Source organism: Pseudonaja textilis, chromosome 1, assembly GCF_049901715.1.
Source record: "Pseudonaja textilis isolate UNSWEBS1 chromosome 1, rPseTex1.2, whole genome shotgun sequence".
NCBI lineage: Eukaryota > Metazoa > Chordata > Lepidosauria > Squamata > Elapidae > Pseudonaja > Pseudonaja textilis.
In genome coordinates this window covers 50,983,656-51,006,080 of record NC_141990.1, presented here as the reverse complement: position 1 = coordinate 51,006,080, position 22,425 = coordinate 50,983,656, and the positions used below count along the sequence as shown (strand labels likewise).

Sequence of the window (22,425 nt, the reverse complement as noted above, 5' to 3'; positions counted from 1 at the left end):
CTAAGAGGGATGTAAGCTGGTGCTAAAAGCAGTGACATATGGTCTGATTGTCCCAAATGTGGTAACTGTATAATTTTATAGCCATGTTTGGTGTTGGTATATACTTTGTCCAATATGTTTGCTCCTCTAGTAGCACACTTAACATGCTGACAGAATTTAGGAAGCACTTCTTTTAAATCAGCTTGATTAAAGTCCCCTGCTATGATATGCACAGCATCAGGATACTTATTCTGCTGATTACTAACAACATTATACAAGAATCCCAAAGCTATGGTATTATTGGCATCAGGTGGGATATAGACTGCAGTAATCAAAACCACGCTGAATTCCCGTGGAAGATATATGGGTCTACAATTAAGAGTCATATACTCCAGATCCATGGAGCAGTGGCTGTCTACAGTCTTTGTATTGATACACCAGCTTTTGTTCACATAAAGGCTTAAACCTCCCCCTTTGATCTTGCCAGAATCTCTACTCCTGTCCTGCTGGTGAGCTATGCAGCCTTCCAGCTCAACAGCTGCATCTGGAAGGAGTGAATGAAGCAAGTTTCTGTGATTAGCAAAACACAGCAGTTCTTGATGAATTTAGTCTTTGCAATCTGTAGCCTTAATTCATCCATTTTGTTAGTCAGGGATCTTGCATTGGTAAGAAATATACTTGGAATTGAAGGCTTGTGTGGGAACTTACTCATCCTAAAGAAAACCCCAGCACGGCATCCTCTCTTCCTTTTCATGTTCTTCTTTCTCTGCCTCTTCCTCCTTTCTACAGGGATAGTGATCCATGGCTCCCCCAGGGGCCTAGCTGCCTCCTTCAGTATGTTATGAGAATGTATAAAATCATCTGTAATAGCCTTTTCACATTTCAGTCCAATTTGTAACAAGGCTTGCTGACTATAGATACTCCTTGCCCCACAGGATTCAATCAAGGATCCAAAACACACACAGAAATCATACACACCATACACTGAAAGAAGGAGCAGTTAGCTGCAGCATCCATGTGCGCAGCCATCTTGAAATAAATACATTAATACATGATTTCCAGGAGCCCCAATCATGAAAGATTACTCTTCCATTTTTAAAGAAGGGCACTTGTTCTGCTCAATTCAGTTTCTTGGCAAAAAATCCATGATTTCTCATTGTCTTTCATAAATATGTGTAATGTGCTTGTGAACAGAGAGCATTGTTGTTGGTTTTTTTCTTCCCAAATAATACTCCAAACTGCTTTCAATATACTTCAAAATATGTTGTTTAGTATTAGGAAACAACTATCAAATCTGTTATTTAAAATGCAATTTTCTGCTTAACAGAATTTTTCACCTGCCTTTAGCATATTTATAGCAAAAAGCAATTTAAAGGAAACTTGATGAAAAGAGGGTCATATTGATTCCTATAAGTCCATCTAAACCAGTATAGAAATTACATCCAACAAACTGCTTAGCTATCAGAGTGCTCTTTCAATCAATGGAATTAAAGCAAGTTTTGCCAAATCTCCTCCATGTGTTATTACTTTTATGCTTTCTTGGAACTGATTTGGAAGCATGGGAGCTACAGAGAGAAGATAAATTGTTGAAAATGTCTCTTTCTCCATTCCTTGGTTTGAAGGTGGAAAATCCCATCAATAAGGGATAGTAACAGACTCAATTCAAATTAGGGGTCTTTGCTATTAATCAGTGTTGATGATGTTTGGGTAATGAAACATCTGCAAGAAAACAACCAAGTTCAGAGAGCACCAAGGACCCCTTCATTTCAACCTTGACTAGAAATGTTCTCCTCCATTGGTATCAATTTAAATTGTTTCAAATGGTTGGCCAAAAAATGGATTCTTCTTTTTTTTAATTCAGTTTCTCAAACGTTATAGATAGAAGATAGAATACTTTATTGGCCAAGTGTGATTGGACACACAAGGAATTTGTCTTGCTGTAAATACTCTCAGTATACATAAAAGAAAAGATACATTTGTTAAGAATCAAGAATCATAAGGTACAACACTTAATGATAGTCATAGGGTACAATCAGCAATCAAATCATACTAGGAAACAGTCAATATAAATCGTAAGGATACAAGCGACAAAGTTGCAGTCCTACAATCAAAAATGGGAGGGGATGGCTGATAAGGAGTGATGAGAAGATTAACAGTAATAGTAGTGCAGACTTTGTAATTGTTGAACAGTGATTTAATGACATCAGAATTACATGTTATTAGATCACCCTTTAACTGTGACCACTGGTTACACTGACTCAGAATGATAGGAATCCAATAACTGGAGAATCATCCATCTGTAATCCTTGTTCTAGATCAGAAGGTGTCAAACTCATTTTCATTTAGGGCCACATCAGGGTTGTGTTTCACCTCAGGGGCTGGGGTGGACATGGCCAGCTCAACATCACTTGTGTCGGGGGCACCTATGATGGTCTGAATACTCTGCCAGCAAAAACAGGCTCCTGAGCTCTGGTTTTGTCTGCAATGGCTTCCTGCAATCCTCTGAGAGAAAAAACGGAGTTCGGGAGGGCCGTGTGCAACCCTTGTGAGGTCCGTTTTCGGTGGCAGAGGCACCGTGGGCCACTCCTTTGCTGTTTCTAGGATGGCCCCGCAGGCCAGATCTAAGCACCCTGTGGGCCAGACCCCTGCTATAGATTAACATTTCAAAGCTTTAATAATAGCTAGCAATAGAATCACAAAAGAAAAAGGGGATTCTATGAAACTTACCGAATTATCTAACAGCCTTCCAGAAATTTGCTAAAAGCCTCAGCACAGGATATTATATCTGAGAGACAATACAAAAAAAATAATAATAGAGAAATTGTCATCTGAACCAAAAGACAAAGGGCAGCATCCAATGCTAGGTGGATTTCACCTAGTTTCCAAAGTCAAATCTGATCTTGAGGGGATTTGCGAGGAAGAGGAGAGAAATTAGCTCTTCTGCAGGCAATTCGGCTTCAGGAAAAAATGATTACTGTACTGTCATCAGAACTATGCAAAGAATTGATGAAAAAGTAGTCTCCCAGTAAAGCAAGTTCTGCTTAAGGTTCCCCTTTTAATAGCTTTCTTTCAAAAGAGCCAACTGATCTGAAACAGCTTTCTTTGCATTTTGCTAGTCACTCTGAGAACATATACTCCAGAAGGCTATCAGTAGTAAATCACAGACATCTTTATGTAGTGCTTGAAGGGGATAACTTTGGAGCCATAAATGCTCTAGGGGCAAAACAGTATTCAGATATGAATGTGTGCCAATGTGAAAACCTATATTTTAAGAACACTTTTGGATGAAGCAGCACTCATTATGCACAGGCATGCCTGAAGCCAATACAACACTTTAGAAAGCAAGCAGGAACAAGTTATGGGGAGACAGCAGTAGGCTTCATGAATGTCTAGTTCCAAGAACTGCAAAGGCTACATTTTAAAATCTATTTAGTAGGAAACAAGCACCAATGTTTGCGTGTGTGTGTATCCCCCCTAGCAGTAATTTTGAAGTGGAACTGGAATTCAGTGGAATCTGAAGCCCAGGAGCAGGAAAGTGAGAGAAGACAGAGTTCCTGCAAACAAAGAAATACACTAATCATACAAAGGTAGCAACTATTAAACCCACAAAGATGCAACTATTAAAATAAATAAGAAATGTGGGGGGGGGGGAGGAAGAGAGGAAGGTATTTAACGAATTTGAGCCAGCAAATATCAGCTCAGTTCTTGTGTGGAAGGGAGCATAGGGGTCTACAGTTGTTCTCAGTGCAGTGGAAAGCCTTTGTGTCGACTTATAACAATTCATTTAGTGACCATTCAGCTACAACAGCACTGAAAAAAAGATTGTTTTTCACTTCACTTCAGGTTGCAGGATTCCCATGGTCATGTGATCAAAGTTCAGATGCTTGGCAGCAGATTAGTATTTACGATGGCTGTAGCGTCCCAGAATTATGCAATCACCTTTTGTGACCTTCTGACAAGCAAAGTCCATGGGGAAGCCAGATTCACTTAACAACCATGTTACCAACTGCAGTGATTCACTTAAAAACTGTGGCAAGATAAGTTGTAAAATGGGGCAAAAGTCACTTAACTGGCAACAGAAATTAAGAGCTCAACTGTGCTTGTACTTCAAGGGCTATCTATATATATTTTTGTAGAACTTTTTTTCTCTAGTATTCTTTCTCTCTTCCTCTCTCTCTTTTGTTTGAGTCAGTCCTGATGCCAGGTAACTGCCTGGACAAGACTGAAGTTTTCTTGGCAGGGTTTATTAGCAGTAGTTTACCACTGCTTACTTCCTAGGGCCAAAAGAGAGGGACTGGCCCAAGGTTACCCACCTTGCTTTGTACCTAAGGGCTGACCACAACTCATACTCTCTGAGTTTTTAGCCTGATGCCTTAAGTACTAAACCAAACTGTCTCTCTTCTTCACATAGTGATTTCATAATCAAACTGCTGACTGCAAACTTTTTTGAGAAGGCCTTTATATATACCCCTATACATTCACACAATTATTTCCAGAGGTGTTCTGGTAGTTCATAAGGTAAGCACATCTGACATGAGAATTCATGTTCAACTTTATCATTCCCCTGTATCATCCCCCTCATTAAAAGAATATATACATACATACACACATTCCACGTTTTTCTTAAAATCAAAGCAAGAATAAAATATATTATGTCTCCAAATAACCAGAAAATAGAAAAAGCCAGAAAAATCAAGAAACCATAGGAAAAAAAACAAGCAGATGTCAATTTCCTCCAGACAGCCTTATCTAATCTAGCCCCTTCCAGAATTCCAGTAGTTGAACTACACTTCTTTTCATCTCTAACATTCATGTTGTTATAGATATAATCCAAAATATTCTAAATCCACAAAAATGGGGAAATTACTTTTAGTAATTGTAGCAGGGAACTTTAGAAAATAGTGTTCAGGTCCAAATGCATTTTCACAATATAAAAAAGTCAACCAATCCTTTTCCTCTATTCACATCTATATGTATATTAACAGATCACTACCAAGTGATATGAGTTACTAAAACACCAGCCCCAGCTTAATAGCAGTCTTCATTCCTTGTCTGATTGCACAGTTTCTGCACTTTAAACAAGAGTCTTACAAAATTCTGCACAGGATAGTAACAGATATGAATTGATAGATTAAAAGGGTAACATAATTATAATTGGACCTCATTTTGATCTACCTATTTTCCTCCTTTTCCTGTGGACTAATATAAAAGCAGCCTTATTATTCAAATAATGTCTATCTAATGTCTGTTTCACAGGAACCACTAAGTTCTTGTCCTGGATTAAGGATACAGAGGGATAATTGCAAACTATGATTTGTGTAGATATAGATATAGAATTCTTTATTGACCAAATGTGATTGGACACACAAGGAATTTATCTTGGTGAATGTGCTCTCAGTATACATAAAAGAAAAGATACATTCATCAAGAGGCAAGAATCATAAGGCACAACACTTAATAATAATCATAGGATACAATAAGCAATCAAGTCATACTAGGAAACAGTCAAATAAATTGTTAGGATACAAACAACAAAGTTATGGTCATACAGTCATAGGTGGAAAGAGATGGGTGAAAGGAAGGGAGGATTAGTAGTAGTAGTAATAGTAATGCTTAACTAGATTTAACTAGATTTATTAAATAAATCATTTGTGTTTATATACACATTGGTATAAACAAGCAAAGTATGGATACTAATTCACAATGTGGTTTGTCACTGTGGGTTATGTGGTTTGCAAAGCAGGGCTTTTGATTTAGCATGTTATGCAAACACAACAACATATAATTCATTCAATAAACATGGCTTCTACATCTACTGTGTAAATGCAGCCAGTAAGATCAGAAGACAAAACACAGACATGACAAGCTATTAATAATATCCCAGTAACTATTTCTAAATAGAATTGATAGAATTGATACATGGTGTGATTAAAAAGCATATGGGATCCCACATTTAGGCACAAGGAAAATCTCAATATTCAAAACCTCGCACATGATGCAACGAATTTAGAAATCAATATCCTTTCTAATACTTGCCAGCATTTTAATATTTAAAAGTAGTATTAAAAGTGCATTTTTAGACCCCTGCATCACTTACCTTGTCTGCTAGAGATACAACTCGATCCCTGTCGAAAGCTGTACTTAGAAATCATAAAGCTAAACTCAGAAGGGTGTCCTTAGTTGCTAACCAGCATCTAGGCCGCAGCAAGTATTTAAAAGGCGATTATTAAAAGCTTAGCAAGGGGGCTGTACACTGACACAGATGTAAGGTTGTGGCTTGTGCAATAGCGTGGTGGTACAAAACTACTGCTGGAATGAAGCTGCTTTCAAAGCACCGTATCTGGGCTATGTTCTAAGGAACGATCGGTGGCGATGCCCTGGAGGTGGAAAATACGTGCCAAAAGCAAGCCTCATCCACAGCTAAAAGTCTACCCACCGCGTTAGGGTAAATAAAGCCCTCCGAAACAGCTCTTTGCGCCTCGGGTTCGGGACTCGTTCCGGGGTAAAGGATCAACGTTCCAAAACTGAGCGACTAGTCCAACTGAAAGCAAGAGGGGGACACCAGCTCGCTACTATTCCACCGTTATGTCTAGGTCTCTTAAAACAAACCAGTCACATCCAATAAACATAGCATTATCTTTGTCCATTATTTTACCGCCATTCACTGAAGAAGGTGCGTTTTTGTTTTCCCGACCTCTTAATTTTGTTTCTTTCTCTCTCCCCCCCCGCCCTTCCAGAGATAATGGCATCTCCTAGAATGCTGTTTTATGTTTGCGGAAGGGCTTCACTTTCAGTCGGCTTCCGCTGGGTGGCGATAGTGTGCGCATCTTGAAGCTGTAAATTGAAGCGGGAGGGAGGCTGGACCAGGGGAGGAATTGGCTGGCACGGATGGGCGATAAGGAAAAATAGAATATATAATTTAGGTAGGGCTACAGAAATCTAGACCATAGCAAAGGAATACAGAATACTTTTCACTCTCTGCTGCCATTTAGTGATCGGCTGATGATTGCATCCCAGATTGAGGTAATCCTTCCTTTGGCATTTAAAAATCAGCTGTACTTCAGGAGTCCTCAACTTATGACCACAATTGAGCCCAACATTTGCGTTGCTAAGTGAAACATTTGCTAAGTGAGTTTTGCCCCATTTTACAACTTGCCACTGTTGTTAAGTGAATCACTGCCATTGTAAAGTGGGTGCTGAGTGAATCTGGCTTCCCCATTGACTTTGCTTGTCGGAAGGTTGCAAACGCCGATCACATGACCTCAGAACAATGCAACCATCAGAAGTAAAAAATGAAAGATCATCTTCCATACGAATGTGCACAGATTTAAAATGATGGTAGAGGGGTACTCCTGCTTTCTAAGAAACATTAGAATGGCAGTCAAGGAAAAGGGCTGTTGTGTGGATTGAGTGTTTTGCAGACAGTATGGCTGCGTTATCAGAAAACCACTTCTCATAATTGATTTAATTAGAATTTAACCAATTGATTTAACTCAATTTTCTGGGTCTTCATAACACCCTGAACCAAAGACGATCCACTGGTTTTGTTAGACTAAACTATGCTAGACTAAATTTATGGTAATTTGTGGTTCCAATGGCAATCACAGATCATGTATGTTAAGTGCTTCAGTGACTGTAGCAAACACAGTGGTTAATTCTGAGAATATATTCTCTGCTAGATTATAACAATCTGGGCAATCTAGCGCACAGTATATTGTTCTCCAGATGTTACAGTAATGAATTCCAGCTCTCATTAGCCCCCATCCCATCAGTACTAAGGATGATGACATTTGCAATCCAATAATATCTGTGGGGAAAGCAAGTTGTATATCTTTCTGCTACCGTGTTTCTCATATAATAAGGCCAGGTCTTTTTTTTTTTTTTTGAGCCCCGAAAAAATGGCTAGTCTGTCTTTTCGGGGGTGACTTAATTTCCCCCCCTTGCATCTTTGGGCAGGCGGGTGGCGATGGCTTGGATGTTGACCTCGGCATTGGTGAGGCACTTACTATCGGGGTTAACGCAGGCAGCACCATATCCGAGTGTGCAACAAAAGTACTTCATAACGGCAACCCCTCCCCACCATTCCCCCCATTTTGCATGTTTTAATATAGGCCTTAATTTGGGGGGAGGGGCTTAATTTCATTTCATGCCTATAAAACATGCTGGGACTTCCTCTTGGGGGAGGCCATATTGTTGGAGAAACAGGGTAGAAAAAAAAGGAAAAGTATATTTACCAAATGATGTTACAGTATCTAACTACCTTATCATATGACTTTTCTATGTAAACATTTTTTTCAGAAGTATGTAGTAAGCAGTGATTCTACTTTAGTAGATTCCTTAATGCGGTAGCATTTTTCAGGTTTGCCTCTAAGTCTGAAAAAAAATACTGAAATGAGTAGCAGTGTTCTCTGCCCACACAAGATCAGAACAGTCTCTTCCTAACCAAAGCATATACAACCCTGAAAATTATTTACCTCCATATTCATTTTTTTAATAACAGCTTATTATTCTAAGCTAATAATATGGATGTAAAGGATTGTGTTGTCCAGGAACAAGGAATGTGTTCGTCACTATTTGTAGTTAAGACTTTACTTCTATCAATTGAAATGGCCTGTGTGTTAACTCATGAAACATTTTCTATGCCCGTTTTATAGTTGCCAACAGAAAGGAGATGGGGGAAGATTTTGAAAGAACAGTGCTGCAGTTTGGAAGTGAAAATACATTCCATGCATACCTTGCAAAGATTATACTGACCGACTGGAGTTTCTGGTATGCGATTGGAGACCCAGATTAATGACTCTTGGCAATGGATGTGTTTCGTTGGAGACTATGAATTATGATATACCCAGAGGGGTGGGGGAAAACCAGGGTCAAAGGTGATAGTGAATTATATGTCTCAGAATCGGCTACATCCAGGTCATGCCAATATGTCACTCCTAATGAATTCTTTGAAGCTTTTTGAAGTTTGGCTCAAGACTCATGATTTAATTAGGGCGATCACTGGAATCCTGACAGCTAGCCGATTCTATGAAGAAGTATTTTTTCCTATCTTGAATCTCCATTATTCATCTCATTTGATCTGGCTGTCTAAATTGGGGGGCCCTTCCTCCCTCATTGTTCCATGTATATTCTTCATGAACCTGCCTGCTCAGTGAAAAATGATGACCACTGAAAATAGAAGTGTACTGTTCTTTTACATTTAAGAGGGAGGAGGAACAATATTGAATTAGCTGTTGAAAAGAAGTTTGGAGGTCATTTAGATATTTCTTAAATTTAGTTTTTGCTTTTATTTTCCTTTTCTTGCACTTTTTCTTTCTTCTTTGTCTTTTGTTTTCCTGTAAAAACAAAATATAAAACCCATTGGCTTCTCCTATTCAAGTTAGCAGGGATGCCTTCAGGGGTGGGATGCTATTGGTTCGACCCAGTTCTATAGAACCAGTAGCTCCGTAGAGCAGCTGACAGCAAACCGGTTCACTGCAACGACCTTCTGGTCGTCTGTTTGGCCCACCCGCCTGCCTCTTGGCTGTCCTTTATTTCCTGCTTTTTCAACCTCAGCTGCTTTGCATGGCCCAGCTGAGGTTGAAAAAGCAGGAAAGAAGAGGATTTTCAAATGCTGCACTTGTCAGCTGTCCAGGTGGCACAGCTGATGATTTTTTGCAAATGCTACACACACACAAACACACAGAGAGCAAAACACACTCTCACCGAACCGGTTGTAACACCGGTTGAATCCCAGCCCTGGATGCTTTCTGATACATGTAAAGAGAAAGGACTCATAAAAATTGTGCTTGCTCTTTGGAAAATATTTAAGAATGTGTATTTAAAATGTATTTGCTGCTTGAGTGATCAGAGACAACAGTTTAGTCATTTACATTTTACACATGATGAGTCTAATTTATTAATTAAACCCTTAAATCTAAGCGTTATTCTGTACATAACCATTAGAAAAATGATTTTGCTGAATTGAGAATATAACCAGTTCAGTTAATTGTCTTCCTTTGGTTACCTTTTCAAAAATAAATCCCATTGCATTTGTTAGGATTTACAAGGAGGCAACAGTGTTTGGCATTTGTGCAGCTTCTTTTCTTTCTTTCTTTCTTTCTTTCTTTCTTTCTTTCTTTCTTTCTTTCTTTCTTTCTTTCTTTCTCTTTCTTTCTTTCTTTCTTTCTTTTTTTGTGGCACCTGTAGACCTCTCCAATTTTGGTGACATGTTTACCAAAAGTTAGTGATTTGTATCATTTACCTCCATATACTTACCAAATTTTAGAAACAAAAACAATCCTGACAGTTATTCCCCAATACAGAAAAAAAGCCTACTACTTTACTTTATACCTTCATCCACCATCATCACTCTGCCTGCTGTTGGCCACTAGTCTAGATCTATTCCACTGTTTTTCAGTGTCAGACATACCAGTTTCTTTCTTATACAGAATAATCGCTATTACTTTCTAAGCTAAAAAGATCTTCCCCAGGGGATGAAACCATCTTGAATGATATCCCATTGAGAGATAATGCTGATAACAATATGTCAATGTGGTATCTTTCCCTGAGCTACTGAATGTCACTTTGGAGCTACTGTTGGAGTTTCTGAAGTTTGGATAACTTCAGTCTCCATGCTGTAGGAAAGAGGACTACTGTAGCTCATGTCTTTGGACTAGTTGAAGGCAACTGCAGGACCAAAATAATTGAGATGAGACATCCTGTATACTTTTAACACAGGGCAAAAAGAAGAAATGATCCATTTTCAGGTTGAATTATATGCTATCCAAGTTTGGGGAAATCTTGGAATAAGTGATAGTGGCATTAGTGAGAATCAAGCGTCTTGTTATAAAAATAGTAGAATAACATTATGCTAGTCCTCCTCTCTTAAAAATAAAACAAATATCCAGTTACTCCTGGGTTACTAGAAGAATAAGAGGGGAAAAGCCAGAGTATAGTGAATCCCAAAGAGCATGTTGGCTAGGGAATTCTGGGAGTTAAAGTCCATCTTAAAGTTGCCAAGTTTGAAAAACACTGCTTGCTCTACCAGATATTCAGATCATCCTAACAAAAGTATTGCCCAAGCTACGTTTTAGAGATTTGCCCCTTTATGTATAGCTGTATCTGACTTTGCTTTTTATCATTACAGTACTGTGCACTAGCAGCTAGACCTTTTAATATAGTGCCATCTTGAGGTAAAAGAAATAATCATTGCACTAAAATTGATGGACAGTATTTATTAAAGTAATTTTTTTCACAAATATCCGGTAATATTGTTTATTTGAATGCTTTTCTTATTTACATTCTGCATTTCTTTACAATTTTTCAGGACCATAATTTTTTGTTCGCAAAAATGTAATCTGGCCTACCCCATCTTGGTTGTCTTATTGATACATTGGGTAACTAAGTCTGTAATTCCAAGATAGCATGACTGTTTTAGCTGGGTATAATAAAAATTAAAGTCCAACTGATCTAGTCAGTCAGCAGATTGAAAATGGCTGCCCTAATCTTTAGCTGTAAAAAGAACAAAACTGGGAAAGGGAACTGTGGATTGTAAAGAAAACTACATCCCTTCCCCCATCCCAGTGTGTCATTGAGAGGCCCCCTCCCTCCAGAAGGGAAGAGGGCTCATCCATCAATCACCAGTGCTGGCCAGCCAACCCTACCTCACCAGCATGGATCTGTGACTCTCATCCTTCCTTTGCTGATTTCAAATTTCAGCCTTTGTTCCAAAGCAGTCAATCAGTACTCCCCTATTGGACTTTGCCACCAGCTAATTGGGCACAGCAGTGGAGCGGGAGTGACTTCCAACTTCCTGCCAGTTTTCTTATTGCCTTTGCTTATGGGAAGCTGCCAAGGAGCATCAGAAATCACTCCTCAATAAGATACTTCTGGCCATTATAAAATGTTGCACACATTCACACATCCCAAGGTCACATGACTGCATTTTGGTTGCATGGCAACTAGTTCAGACTTACAACTGGTTGTAGTGTTCCATGGTCATGTGACAGCAATTGGTGTGTTTTTTGAAAGTTTCTGGCAGAAAAGCTTAGTGAACATGCATTTGGACTTATGACTGCATGATTCACTTAACAGCATCATGAAAACAGTCATAAAATAAATCCCCATTATGTGGGTGCCTTGACTTATGACAGTCATGAGTTACAACCAAAATTCAAGGCCCAATTGCAGCCATAAGTCAAGAACTATCTATGCATTGATTCTGGAATACATGGAGCTCACACAGAATCCACTTGGCCCTTTGGAATGAGAACAGATGCTAGACGACAATTCCTTTTGTTTGAGAACAGTGTGCTTTAGGAACAACAGTCAGCAAAATCTTTCAGGGAATCTTGCCTATCATTACTGGAGTTTTGCAGTACTTTTTTTTTCAATGTATAATTCACCTTTGCCAAGACATGCCCATGAAAGATTTATATTAATAACAATGAAGATGTAATGCAGTTCAATTCATAAACAGACTGTTAAAGTTAAGGTGTTTCACTGTTTGATACTGTTATTTAGTATCAGCATATACAACAGAGTCTCTTGTAGTATTTCTTCTTGAATTTTTTTTCTAAAAGACTGGTTTATTTATTGATTGTTTATTTAAAGAATTTATATTTCTACCTAGCCCATGACATGACTCTGAGTGGTACAACCCCAAATAAAATTTAGCCAAGTACAGTCCAGAAAGATTAACAGCAGTAATGCTGATATATAATATGGTCTAAAACAGTCCATTTAATCCATAAAGACCAAACAATCAACCAAGAAGACTGATTTAACCTCTCAGTACATGTACCTGAGCATTAGACATTTTGATCCAGCCCCAAACCATGCACATTTTATATCTCATAATTTTGATTTATTTTAAATTTTGCAACCCACCTTCTTCAAGTTCATTTACATTTGCAACAGTGTCCTTCTGAGTATCCTTACAATTAATAGACCCGTATCTTAGCTGCTTCATTTCCAGGTGGTACTTTTCATTTGATGTGGTTGTCTCCTTCATTTTTGGCATCTCCTCACCATCTTCATCACTTTCATTTTTCTGAAACGGCCCAGATAATAAGTTATGCATTGTAAAAACAAAATATGTTCTAGAAAGTTTTGATAGAGGAAAGCAAGAATGACTGATAACCACAGGGCTTCCCATTACTTTTCTTTTCTGATTTTTTTTTAAATAGGATCCTGTTGTAGGTTTTATGTTATGTATTTCATTAGAGAATGCTGATTTAAAATGAAACTTTACATGCTTTTGATTCATGCACAGATAACTAGATCAATCCATAGCCTAATTAATGTGGAAAGGTTTTGAACTTAGTGGACTGGATGCACTCAAAAAAGTATCAGCACCAAGATTTCATTTTGAAGCAGCAGAGAGAAATCTCGATGCTGATACTTTTTTGAGTGCATAGTCCACCCTGTTCCAGTAGGTTCAAGTCCTTTCCACATTAATTAGGCTATGGATTGATCTAGTTATCCGTGCATGAATCAAAAGCATATGAAGTTGTATTAATAACACTGTATAAGCATTATAGAAACAATCCCATTTTTTGGTATGTCTGTATTAGGGTTCTCCGTCAAAGCTATATTTTTCATAAGTCATCTTAATTATATGGGTTTTTTTAATCCCATCTATTACATTTTTGGAACATAGACCCATCTATCATGGTTACATGGCAAATTGATCTTACAGTGTGTATGTGTGTGTAATGATCTTCTATTAGAATACTAGAATTAATATATTACTCTGATTATAAAAAAAATAGCACAATCAATGTCATGTTGCCCCACTTGGTACAGTAGGATGATTTTTTTCCTTATCTATCATCTGTGGAATAAGGGCCATTGTTATTGCCTGATTGTACAATTACTTCTGAGTTTTACTGCTAACATCAACAAAGTTTATGTATTATGATATTCAAAGGACCCTCAGTCACTTTTTTTTAAAAAAAAAAACCTTATATGTCACCCAGATTTTAGTTTACTCTTCATTAATTTCATGGTCTAAGCTAATTGCATTTGTGGCATATGCTTCTAGCTACTCTACCACATGATCAGATTTTAAATATCTCCAATAAAATACCAACTTTACAGAGCAAACAGGTTTCTCAACATTACAAGCTGACCAGTAACTTTGCTCTAAATTCTTTGAAAGTTATTAAAACAAAAGTTAAATGAGAAGTTGTTACATAAGTGCAGTAGTTTATAAGGATCAACATCCTGGGCCATGAATCATAATTGTGTAGTAATTCGCAAAATAGCTGATTCGTAATTATTTCTTAAAGGAATAAATGTTTGAATACATTGTAAAAGATAAACTATTCTTTTTTACTTGTTTCCTCCTTCCCAATGCCAAGGACATACCTGGAATTTCCAAACAATTATAAAAAACAAATAAAAATTCAGATGGACTAAGTGGGTTAGTCCCTTTTAATCCCTTAGTCCCCAGTTATAAAAGAAAATGTCTGCATGCATATTGATACCTATGGTCACCATTTGGTGGGGGTGCGGATGGGTATAAATACTGCATGAAGCTTTTAAAATCTACAATCCTAGGATTTAAGCTCAACGTTCAATTCAATGACTGATGAATAGTTTAAAGACAACAGGAAGCATATATTCACAAAGTTGTATTGATATCAGGCTTTTTTCCTTGAAACTTGGCTGGGAAATAGTTAATCCAAGAAGGAGAATATAACAGCTCTGACATTTATTACACAGATGATAGGATAACAAGAATTCTAGCAAATAATCTATTTTTAAAATGAAACACCTCTATATTAGCAATTTAGGGCAAAGCCTCTCATTTGTTTTCTCTGATTTTTCTATACAGACAGCTAGAATGACCCTCCCTCCCCTTTTATGATCCATTTGTTTATGGAGATTCTGAATCATCCAGGTCATGGTTGTCTCAAAGGTGCTTTTTTCAAAAGGCAACTGGACTTTCTGTGGCGAGGGAATTCCTTAAAAACGTTTCACTTCTTATCAAAGAAACTTCTTCAGCTCTGACTGAAATGATGGGGAATGGAAGGATTTATATTGCTGGCAGTCATCTGATCATTAGCATTCTGAAGATTGGTTGTTAGTTCTCTGAAAGTCATTGAGGCCACTTGGAGGGTTTATCTGTATCCTTAGGGTCACTTGAATCAGAGTGCAAATGAGTCTGGAACCTTCTTGGGACGGTTGAAAGGACAGTGTTTTAGACAGGAGGTCGGTGGTGTCATATCCCTCTATCTCTGTTGAAAGAAGGCTGTTCAGTTTTAACATAGACAGCCTCTTTGAGCCCTCTTTCAAATCAATGATCCACTCTGTCCGGAATGTGGACAGTTTAACTTTAAACCCAAGAATACTTTAAGGCAGGAGCTTGTTCATTTCAAGGATAAAATACCCAGACACAAACTGAGCAATGTGGTATATGCTGTGCAATGCTGTGAGACCTGTACAGATCTGTACATTGGGGAAACAAAACAACCACTACATAAATGCATGGCACAACATGGAAAAACAAACCCAAATAATAATTTTGGGGAAATGCCCAACATTTAAGTACATTTGTATATAGCTTAATACCACTTCCATGAGTCTTACTTTACTTTGAAGCAAAGCTTATATACACCACTCAGAACAGATTGTGTATGTTGCTAAAGCGGTAACTGATAGCCTTTCACATGGAGACAATTGTTGGAGTTTATTTTTATCTCAAGCATTAAACTTATTTAGGTGGGTCAGCTTCTTAATAGAGCTAAAATTAATATTCATTACATCATTCTTTCTGTTTCATTCCAGGACTTTGGAAGCCCCAGTACTTCATGGTTTGGGTGTAACAAAACTTAAAATTTAATCCCCAAATCATGGTGGCCAACAAATTGCTTAAGGCCTTTACATTGCATTTGTTATATTTACCTTATTTTGTGTCCTGTAGTATTCATCTACTGCATACTGGTATTTAGGTTCATTGAGTCCAAGGAATGTGACAAATTTCCCACCAAGAAATTCACAAGCTATAAAGATATTGAAAAAAAAGTAGTTTGAACAAGTCATAGATTTTTGTGTGTGTGTGTGCAGATATGCAAGTGTATACGTGGAGTATGAGTACAATCAAAGCATCTATTAGTAGATAGTGGCCAGTATTAGTCCACAAATTCTTCCTTTTCACATGCAATTTATTTTCTGATTGTTGGAAGAAGAAAATAAATTCTGTGGCTGAGGCACAATCCATTATTAATTTCTTGATAAAGGTGTAAGAACATAGGTTTTCTCAGGAATTGCTGATGCACTAAACATTCTTATCTTACTAGTAAGAATGGTATTACACTTAGCTGCTCCCCCCATCCAATATACTTACCAAAAAATGCTGTGGCTACAATTTGAAGTGCCCAGCTTCGTAGATAATTACCCCAAGAGAGATTAGCCTATGAATAAAGCCAGAGGTCTGTTGGTAACAATACAGAGGCTCATCTGCAGCTGCTACAAAGCAATCATACCATGTGGGTGCATTTCAGAGCAAGATCAAAGGTTTCAGTTGCAAAAAGAGAAAGAGGAAGTTATTGCTGTACCAAAACTACAATCAAGTAGTCACTTTTGCTGAAATTTCATTCTTACTTATATAAAGAAAAGCATCACTTTTCTGAGAAAAAAGTCCCAAATGAAATGTAATAGTAATAGGGCAATTCTCTCCCTGCCCCCCACCAAAATTATTTCCCTATCTTATTTTCCCTTTTTGTCCTTTTTCATGAATAAACAATAGCCTCCTTGTACCCATGAAATAGAATGGCTATGAAATAATAGAGCTTGTAATAGAAGGTAAGCAGGGACAAAATAAAACAATCAAGGCTAGGAATTAATATTTAATATTACACGAGTAAAATATATAACCTTTATCAGCAGCCAAGAAATCCATCAGGAAGACATAAAGATTTTTGCAGACAAGATATATTTTGCATACAGGTTCCCCCACAACACACACATATTAGAAGCAACATCTGAAAGGTCAACAATGTGATTCTAAAATATTTCTGAAGTTCATATCACTTACTTCATTAAAAAGTCTTTGCATTTGTGTCACTGAGGCTGGTCTGCTCCTTTCTTTTCTGTTCTGACCCAGCTCCCCGAACACAACAAACCTTCTGAAGTTAAATCAATGATTCCTTTATTAGGAGCTCCAGCAGACCCAGCAAAAAGTTTGGGATTCAAATTTTTAACAACTGGTTCTGTGGGCGTGGCTTAGGTGGTGGCTGTGGCTTGGTGGTCATGTGACTGGATGGACATGGCTTCATGGTCATGTTATTGGCTGGGCGTGGCCAACTGAATATCACTCACATCGAGGCACGCATCTCCTCCCCTGGCCTCTCATGACTGGGGATGCTGCAACAGTCGTAAGTGTGAAAAACGGTCATAAGTCACTTTTTTCAGTGCCATTGTAACTTTGAATGGTCACTCCACACAAGCAAAGTACCAGCAAAGGAGGGGGAAAAAACTCCAGAGAGGTTCCTGAGACAGAAAGTCTAGTCCTGCCAAGAATGTAATAAGGGTTAACGGAGAGGCAGTTTCTGTAAGCAACACCAGAATGTTTCCTTCCTGCCTTCCTTACAGGATTTAGGCCAGTAATTTCTTCTAACAACCAGTTCTCTGAACTGCTTAGAATGTTAACAACCGGTTCTAGAGAATGGGGGCGAACTGGTAGAATCCCACCCCTGCTAATAAGTCTGTCTGGCAGGGAGATAGATAGTTGTCTGCCACATCTATTCATCTCTGCCCCCTACCCTTTATCCCCAGAGCTAGTGTGGGGCTTCGCTAGCAGCAGTGGCTCTTCTGTCCCAAGGATCGGCCCACAGATTTCCCCTGCTCTCCCTCTCCTCTGCCTTCTGTGCATCCGCCTGTCAGGCACTGGACCCAGGTGTTCCTCCTCTTCCTCATCAACCACCTCCAGACCTGGAGGCTGTTGACTCTCCATCTGAGGGCTGACAGATGCCCCAGGCTCTGCCTCTGTCTCTCTCTCTCTCTGACAGCTCCATTCCCTCTTCCTCAGGTTGCCTTGATGCTGATCCTGACTCCTATGCCTCCTCCTCATCTGATTTGGCTGCTGGAGAGACCAGCGGCCGACAGGCCACAACATTTTCTTTCTTTCCTTTCTATAGCACGCATAAAAAACTAACTTCTTCAAATGACAGTAACAAACCCCAGATTGCAGGAAAAGCTTATTTTCCATGGCATGATCAGCCATTGTGTTGCTGTTGACTTTCAGTGGTAAAAAAAAAAAAAAGAGGATCCATTGGTTGCCCTCATGTACCAGCAGTCATAAAATAGATGATGATGATGATAGCCATCATAAACTTACAGTGTCAAGTAATGGCTTCTGATTGTCCTCCTCAACATCATCTTCTGAACTGCATTCTTCCAGTGTTTCACCATTTGCAAAATAAATAATCTTTCTAGGAGATTTATTTTCCTTTAGAGTATCATCTCCCAGTTCCCTTCCATCATTCACTGTTCCTTCCTGTTCATCAAAACGAAAATCAACTCAGCCAAAACAATTTTAGGAAAAGATGACAATTTGTATTTCTCCTTCTAAAAATAGAATAAAAACATAATATTTGTAGCTCAGAGTTGAACTGTGGGGTCCTTAGGGCTCTCTGGTCTTGGTTGTTTTTCTGTAGATATTTCATTACCAAACTAGGTAACATCATCAATGGTATCATCATATGTCCTAGATAGATAATGTAATGTCAGCCAAAACGAAAGAAAAAAGCAACCAAGCTCAGAGAGCACCAAGGACCTCCCAGAATAAAAACAAACTTGTTCAACTTTGAAGGTTTCATTTGAAGGCTTCTAAAATTAACTAAAACCTCGGAAACAAGTGAGGAAAATCTGATTTAAATTTTATGAATATTGCGTTGAGAACGTTTGAGCAACAAGAAAAGGTTGTTCAGTCAACATTAATCAATTGCCATGACCATGCTGTTTCCCCCCATTCTTTTATAGTGTGCTTATATGCGTTGTTCAGTGGTGAGATTCAAAAAAATTTACTACTGATTCTGTGGGCATGGCTTGGTGGACGTGGCAGGGGAAGGATACTGTAAAATCTCCAGTTAGAGGTGGTATTTGCCAGTTTTCCGAATTACTCAAAATTTTCAATACCGGTTCTCCAGAACTGGTCAGAACCTACTGAATACCACTTCTGGTGTTGTTCCTGGAGATACGTTTTATGTGTACTTGAGACTGCTTTCATGTGTTGTAATACATGGCACAACATTTGTTCTTTCAATCCTCTGACAAAGAAGTAGTCCTTTGAAATAAGTTGGGACATTTAGTATAATAATATCATCAACTGTCATGAACGTTAAAAGATGAAATTACCCATTTTAATGTGAACCAAAAATCAGATTTATTATTGAGGCATTGATTTGGTATAATACTATGTATATTAATGCTTGAAAATAGTGAGGGTTTGTTGGCTACCTGTACTTTTACTTTTCACTCCAGATGGGCTGGTAAATCAACACACACGCACACACATATACATAAAACTTCCATTGCTCTCTCATTTTTCACACAAAAATCACGAGTATGTTCTGTTCTTTGCACATAGTTACAATGTTGAAAAGGCTTATGCCAAAGGATTATCAGGATATTCATAAGCCAAATAGTGTCCTTATGATTAATATTGTTTACTTTGTTTCTACCCATCAAGATTCCAGTCAACTTTCCTTATGATTGAAGGCCAAAGAAAATGAGAAAATGAAGCATGCTTTGTTCTTCATCTCTAAATCCACCCTTCAGGTACATTCAGCTTGTTTCAAAACAATACTTGACTATCAGCAGTAAATTTTAAAACCCATTAAGAAGAAAGATTGCATATCAGCACACATTTTAATAATTGTATGCATTTTGTTGTATAATAACAGTTTTCCCTAAACAACAAATTTATTCTTCAGCATTATCTTCCAAGTTATTGTTGTAACAAAGATTGTAAAGTCTTTGAAAAACTCAAAGAATTTCCACTTGTATCAACTTCAAAGCCATTGAGATTTGAAAGAACAGAACAAGAACTCACCTTTAGAGGTTTTGGGGAATTGTCCATCACGGAAATAATATCTGATTAAAATAATGCTGAGATAGAAGATGTATAACACATCACTGGGGGTCCACGCAGAGAAATCTTGGAAAGAAGAGCATTTCAAAGGAGGCCAGCTGACAAAAAGCAGTATAGTAGACCAGGATATCCCTTTGTCAACAAGGGTTGGCCAAGTTTGAAATGTGGGCTGGACTTTCTCCTCTTCCGTAATTGAATTACCAAATCTAAATATTTATAGTGATAACCAGAAAGCTAAAGGAATGCAAAATGAGACTTTAAAAAATGGCTACACATATGATTATAAATACATTCCCCTTTTGGGGAGCTATCTTCAGTATCTTTTTTTCTATGGTCCACAATCCTCCCTCCCTCCTTTTAAGTCAAATGCTTTTGTGGTTTAGAAGTTCCGGGAATACAGTTCTTTTCCAGCAGATCTAATCAGCCAGGAAAAAAAAACAAAAAAACACTGCACCTCTGTTGAAAAGCAACCTTATCTGGAACTGTAGATGCTATGCCATCTATGGGCTGCTTTAGAGCACTGCCATGTCTTTTAAGACATCATACATAACTTGCTACATGCTAACATCTTAAGGTGTGTGAGAGAACAATATAAGAAGAGAAAACAAGGGTTCCGGGGAGGCATAAAAAAATCAGTATGGCACCCCCATCCTTTTTTATGTACACATTAAAAAGTAGCAGGTAGATTACGTTTCTGTTTGTTGTGTGCAAATTGAGAACAAGACACAGGCATCTTCATATACATTTCCTCTTTGATATTTTCAATAGAGGGTAGTGGTTGAAGGGGTACTGCACTGCCAACTTAAAAATGTTGAATCCAGGTGCAAACAATGATGGATTTTTTTGAAGTTTTTCTTCCAATCTCTGCATTTATTTCCAGACATGTCTCATGAAATCATAAAAACTTGAATTCTGATCATTCTTTAACTACCTATACTCAGTCTCCCTCTAACATCATTGGTTTCTTCTTCTGTCCACATTGACTCTGATCCATGAAATCTTATGCTGGAAAATAATAATAATAATAATAATAATAATAATAATAATAATAATAATAATAATAATAATAATAATAGCAGCTTGTCTTTAAGTTGTCCCAAAACATTGGGTTTAATAAACAAATCTCACAGTGCAACAGTGCCCCCTGGAGAACCTATAACAAAGTACTATATTTTAGTACTTTATTTGTTTCTCAATAGCCCTCCATTTAATTCTTTCTCCCTCCTACTGCCCTTCAATAGTAATAATGACCAACCATAAATTGCTTCCTGGCTGCAAATATATGTAGATTGAAAATGAAGAAAAAATAATGATTTAACATTACAACTCAAGTCCAATGAGGAGAGCTTACATGAAAAGAATGCATCAGTTCTGGAAGAAAACGCTATGCAGAATCAGAAATTACAGAACAGAGGCTAGCAGAATGTCAATTTATAATATGAAATAGTTATTTAGGAACATTAGAAGCTTTGCTATCCCTCTTCCTTTACATGGACAATCTAAAGCTGTGTGGAAAGGCATGATCTGAAACGGAATCACTGCTCAACAGCCAAGATATTACAGTGGAGTTTGGACTGGCCAAATGTGCCACACTCACCATCAATAAAGGATAAATAGTGAACATTGAAGGAATCAAGATGCTCTATGGAAATAACATCAAAGAATGGGATGGAAGTGCTCATTCTTCTGCAATGGAATTCTGGCACTGATGATAATATTACTTTATTTAAACGTATATGCCTCCCAACTCTCAGCAAGAGATAAAAGCAGCTTTTACAGATATTCCCACTCGAATTAACTCCTTGCTTTACCTCTAAAGTCTCACAAAGGTGTCTTCTCTTTATAGTGATTCAACACTGAGTTGTAATAGTATTTTGTATTTGATTTTCACAGGTAAATGTCACATTGAGACATGTAAGAAAAAATTGAGTTGAAAAGTTACATTTTCTATGACCTCCACCTACTAGACCAGCTTCCTTGAATCCAATAAAGTTTTAACTATATATTAAATTATATTGAATTATAGTAATTTCAGTAACAGTGGCTACAGAGCCAGTTTACTATAGTAGTTAAGGCATCAGCTTAGAAAGCAGGAGTCTATGAGTGGTAATCCCACTTTAGGGGCCCTGATGGTGCAGTGTTTAGAATGCAGTATTGCAGGCTAATTCTGCCTATAGCCAGGAGTTCGATCCTGATCGGTTCAAGGTTGACTCAGCCTTCCATCCTTCCAAGGTCAATAATATGAGGACCCAGGTTGTTGGGGGCAGTATGCTGACTCTAAACTGCTCAGAGAGGACTGTAAAGCACTATGGAGCAGTATATAAATGTAAGTGCTATTGCTATTACGCACAAAGCAGTTGGGTTAC

At 37.9% G+C, this 22,425-nt stretch overlaps 2 protein-coding genes across 7 annotated transcripts in view; both read right to left on the bottom strand.

Annotated features, from left to right (window-relative positions):
• DISP1 (dispatched RND transporter family member 1) overlaps positions 1-6,552 on the bottom strand; it is a 68,678-nt gene extending 62,126 nt beyond the window's left edge. Inside the window, exons 1-2 of one of the 5 annotated variants that reach the window (XM_087933990.1) lie at positions 6,077-6,552; positions 2,707-3,533 (exon numbers count right to left, since the gene is read on the bottom strand). The gene's annotated coding sequence lies outside the window, so the exon portion shown is untranslated. The remainder of the gene's footprint in view (positions 1-2,706; positions 3,534-6,076) is intronic. The other 4 variants (XM_026695704.2, XM_087933999.1, XM_026695703.2 and 1 more) reach the window with 4 other exon arrangements.
• Positions 6,553-9,240: 2,688 nt separating this feature from the next.
• On the bottom strand, positions 9,241-20,388 carry FAM177B (family with sequence similarity 177 member B). Of its 2 annotated transcripts, XM_087933959.1 has the most exons (6): positions 20,021-20,388; positions 18,305-18,463; positions 16,313-16,379; positions 15,871-15,968; positions 12,850-13,012; positions 9,241-9,314 (listed from the first exon to the last, which is right to left on the bottom strand). In XM_087933959.1, the coding sequence occupies exons 1-6, from the start codon at positions 20,045-20,047 to the stop codon at positions 9,253-9,255; spliced, it is 576 nt and encodes a 191-aa protein (XP_087790085.1). In that variant the 5' UTR covers positions 20,048-20,388; the 3' UTR covers positions 9,241-9,252. The 2 variants fall into 2 exon arrangements, with proteins under 2 accessions (XP_087790085.1, XP_026551490.1); XM_026695705.2 differs by lacking the exon at positions 9,241-9,314 and having other exon boundaries at positions 11,176-13,012; positions 20,021-20,384.
• Positions 20,389-22,425: the final 2,037 nt, after the last annotated feature.

Coding starts and splice junctions, on each gene's coding strand:
- FAM177B (XM_087933959.1), bottom strand. CDS start 20,047: ATGGACAATTCCCCAAAACCTCTAAAG. Junction 15,969..16,312: donor TGTAGCCACAGCATTTTTTG/GTAAGTATATTG, acceptor ATATCTTTATAG/CTTGTGAATTTCTTGGTGGG. Junction 9,315..12,849: donor TGTAAATGAACTTGAAGAAG/GTGGGTTGCAAA, acceptor TTGTTTTTACAG/GAAAACAAAAGACAAAGAAG.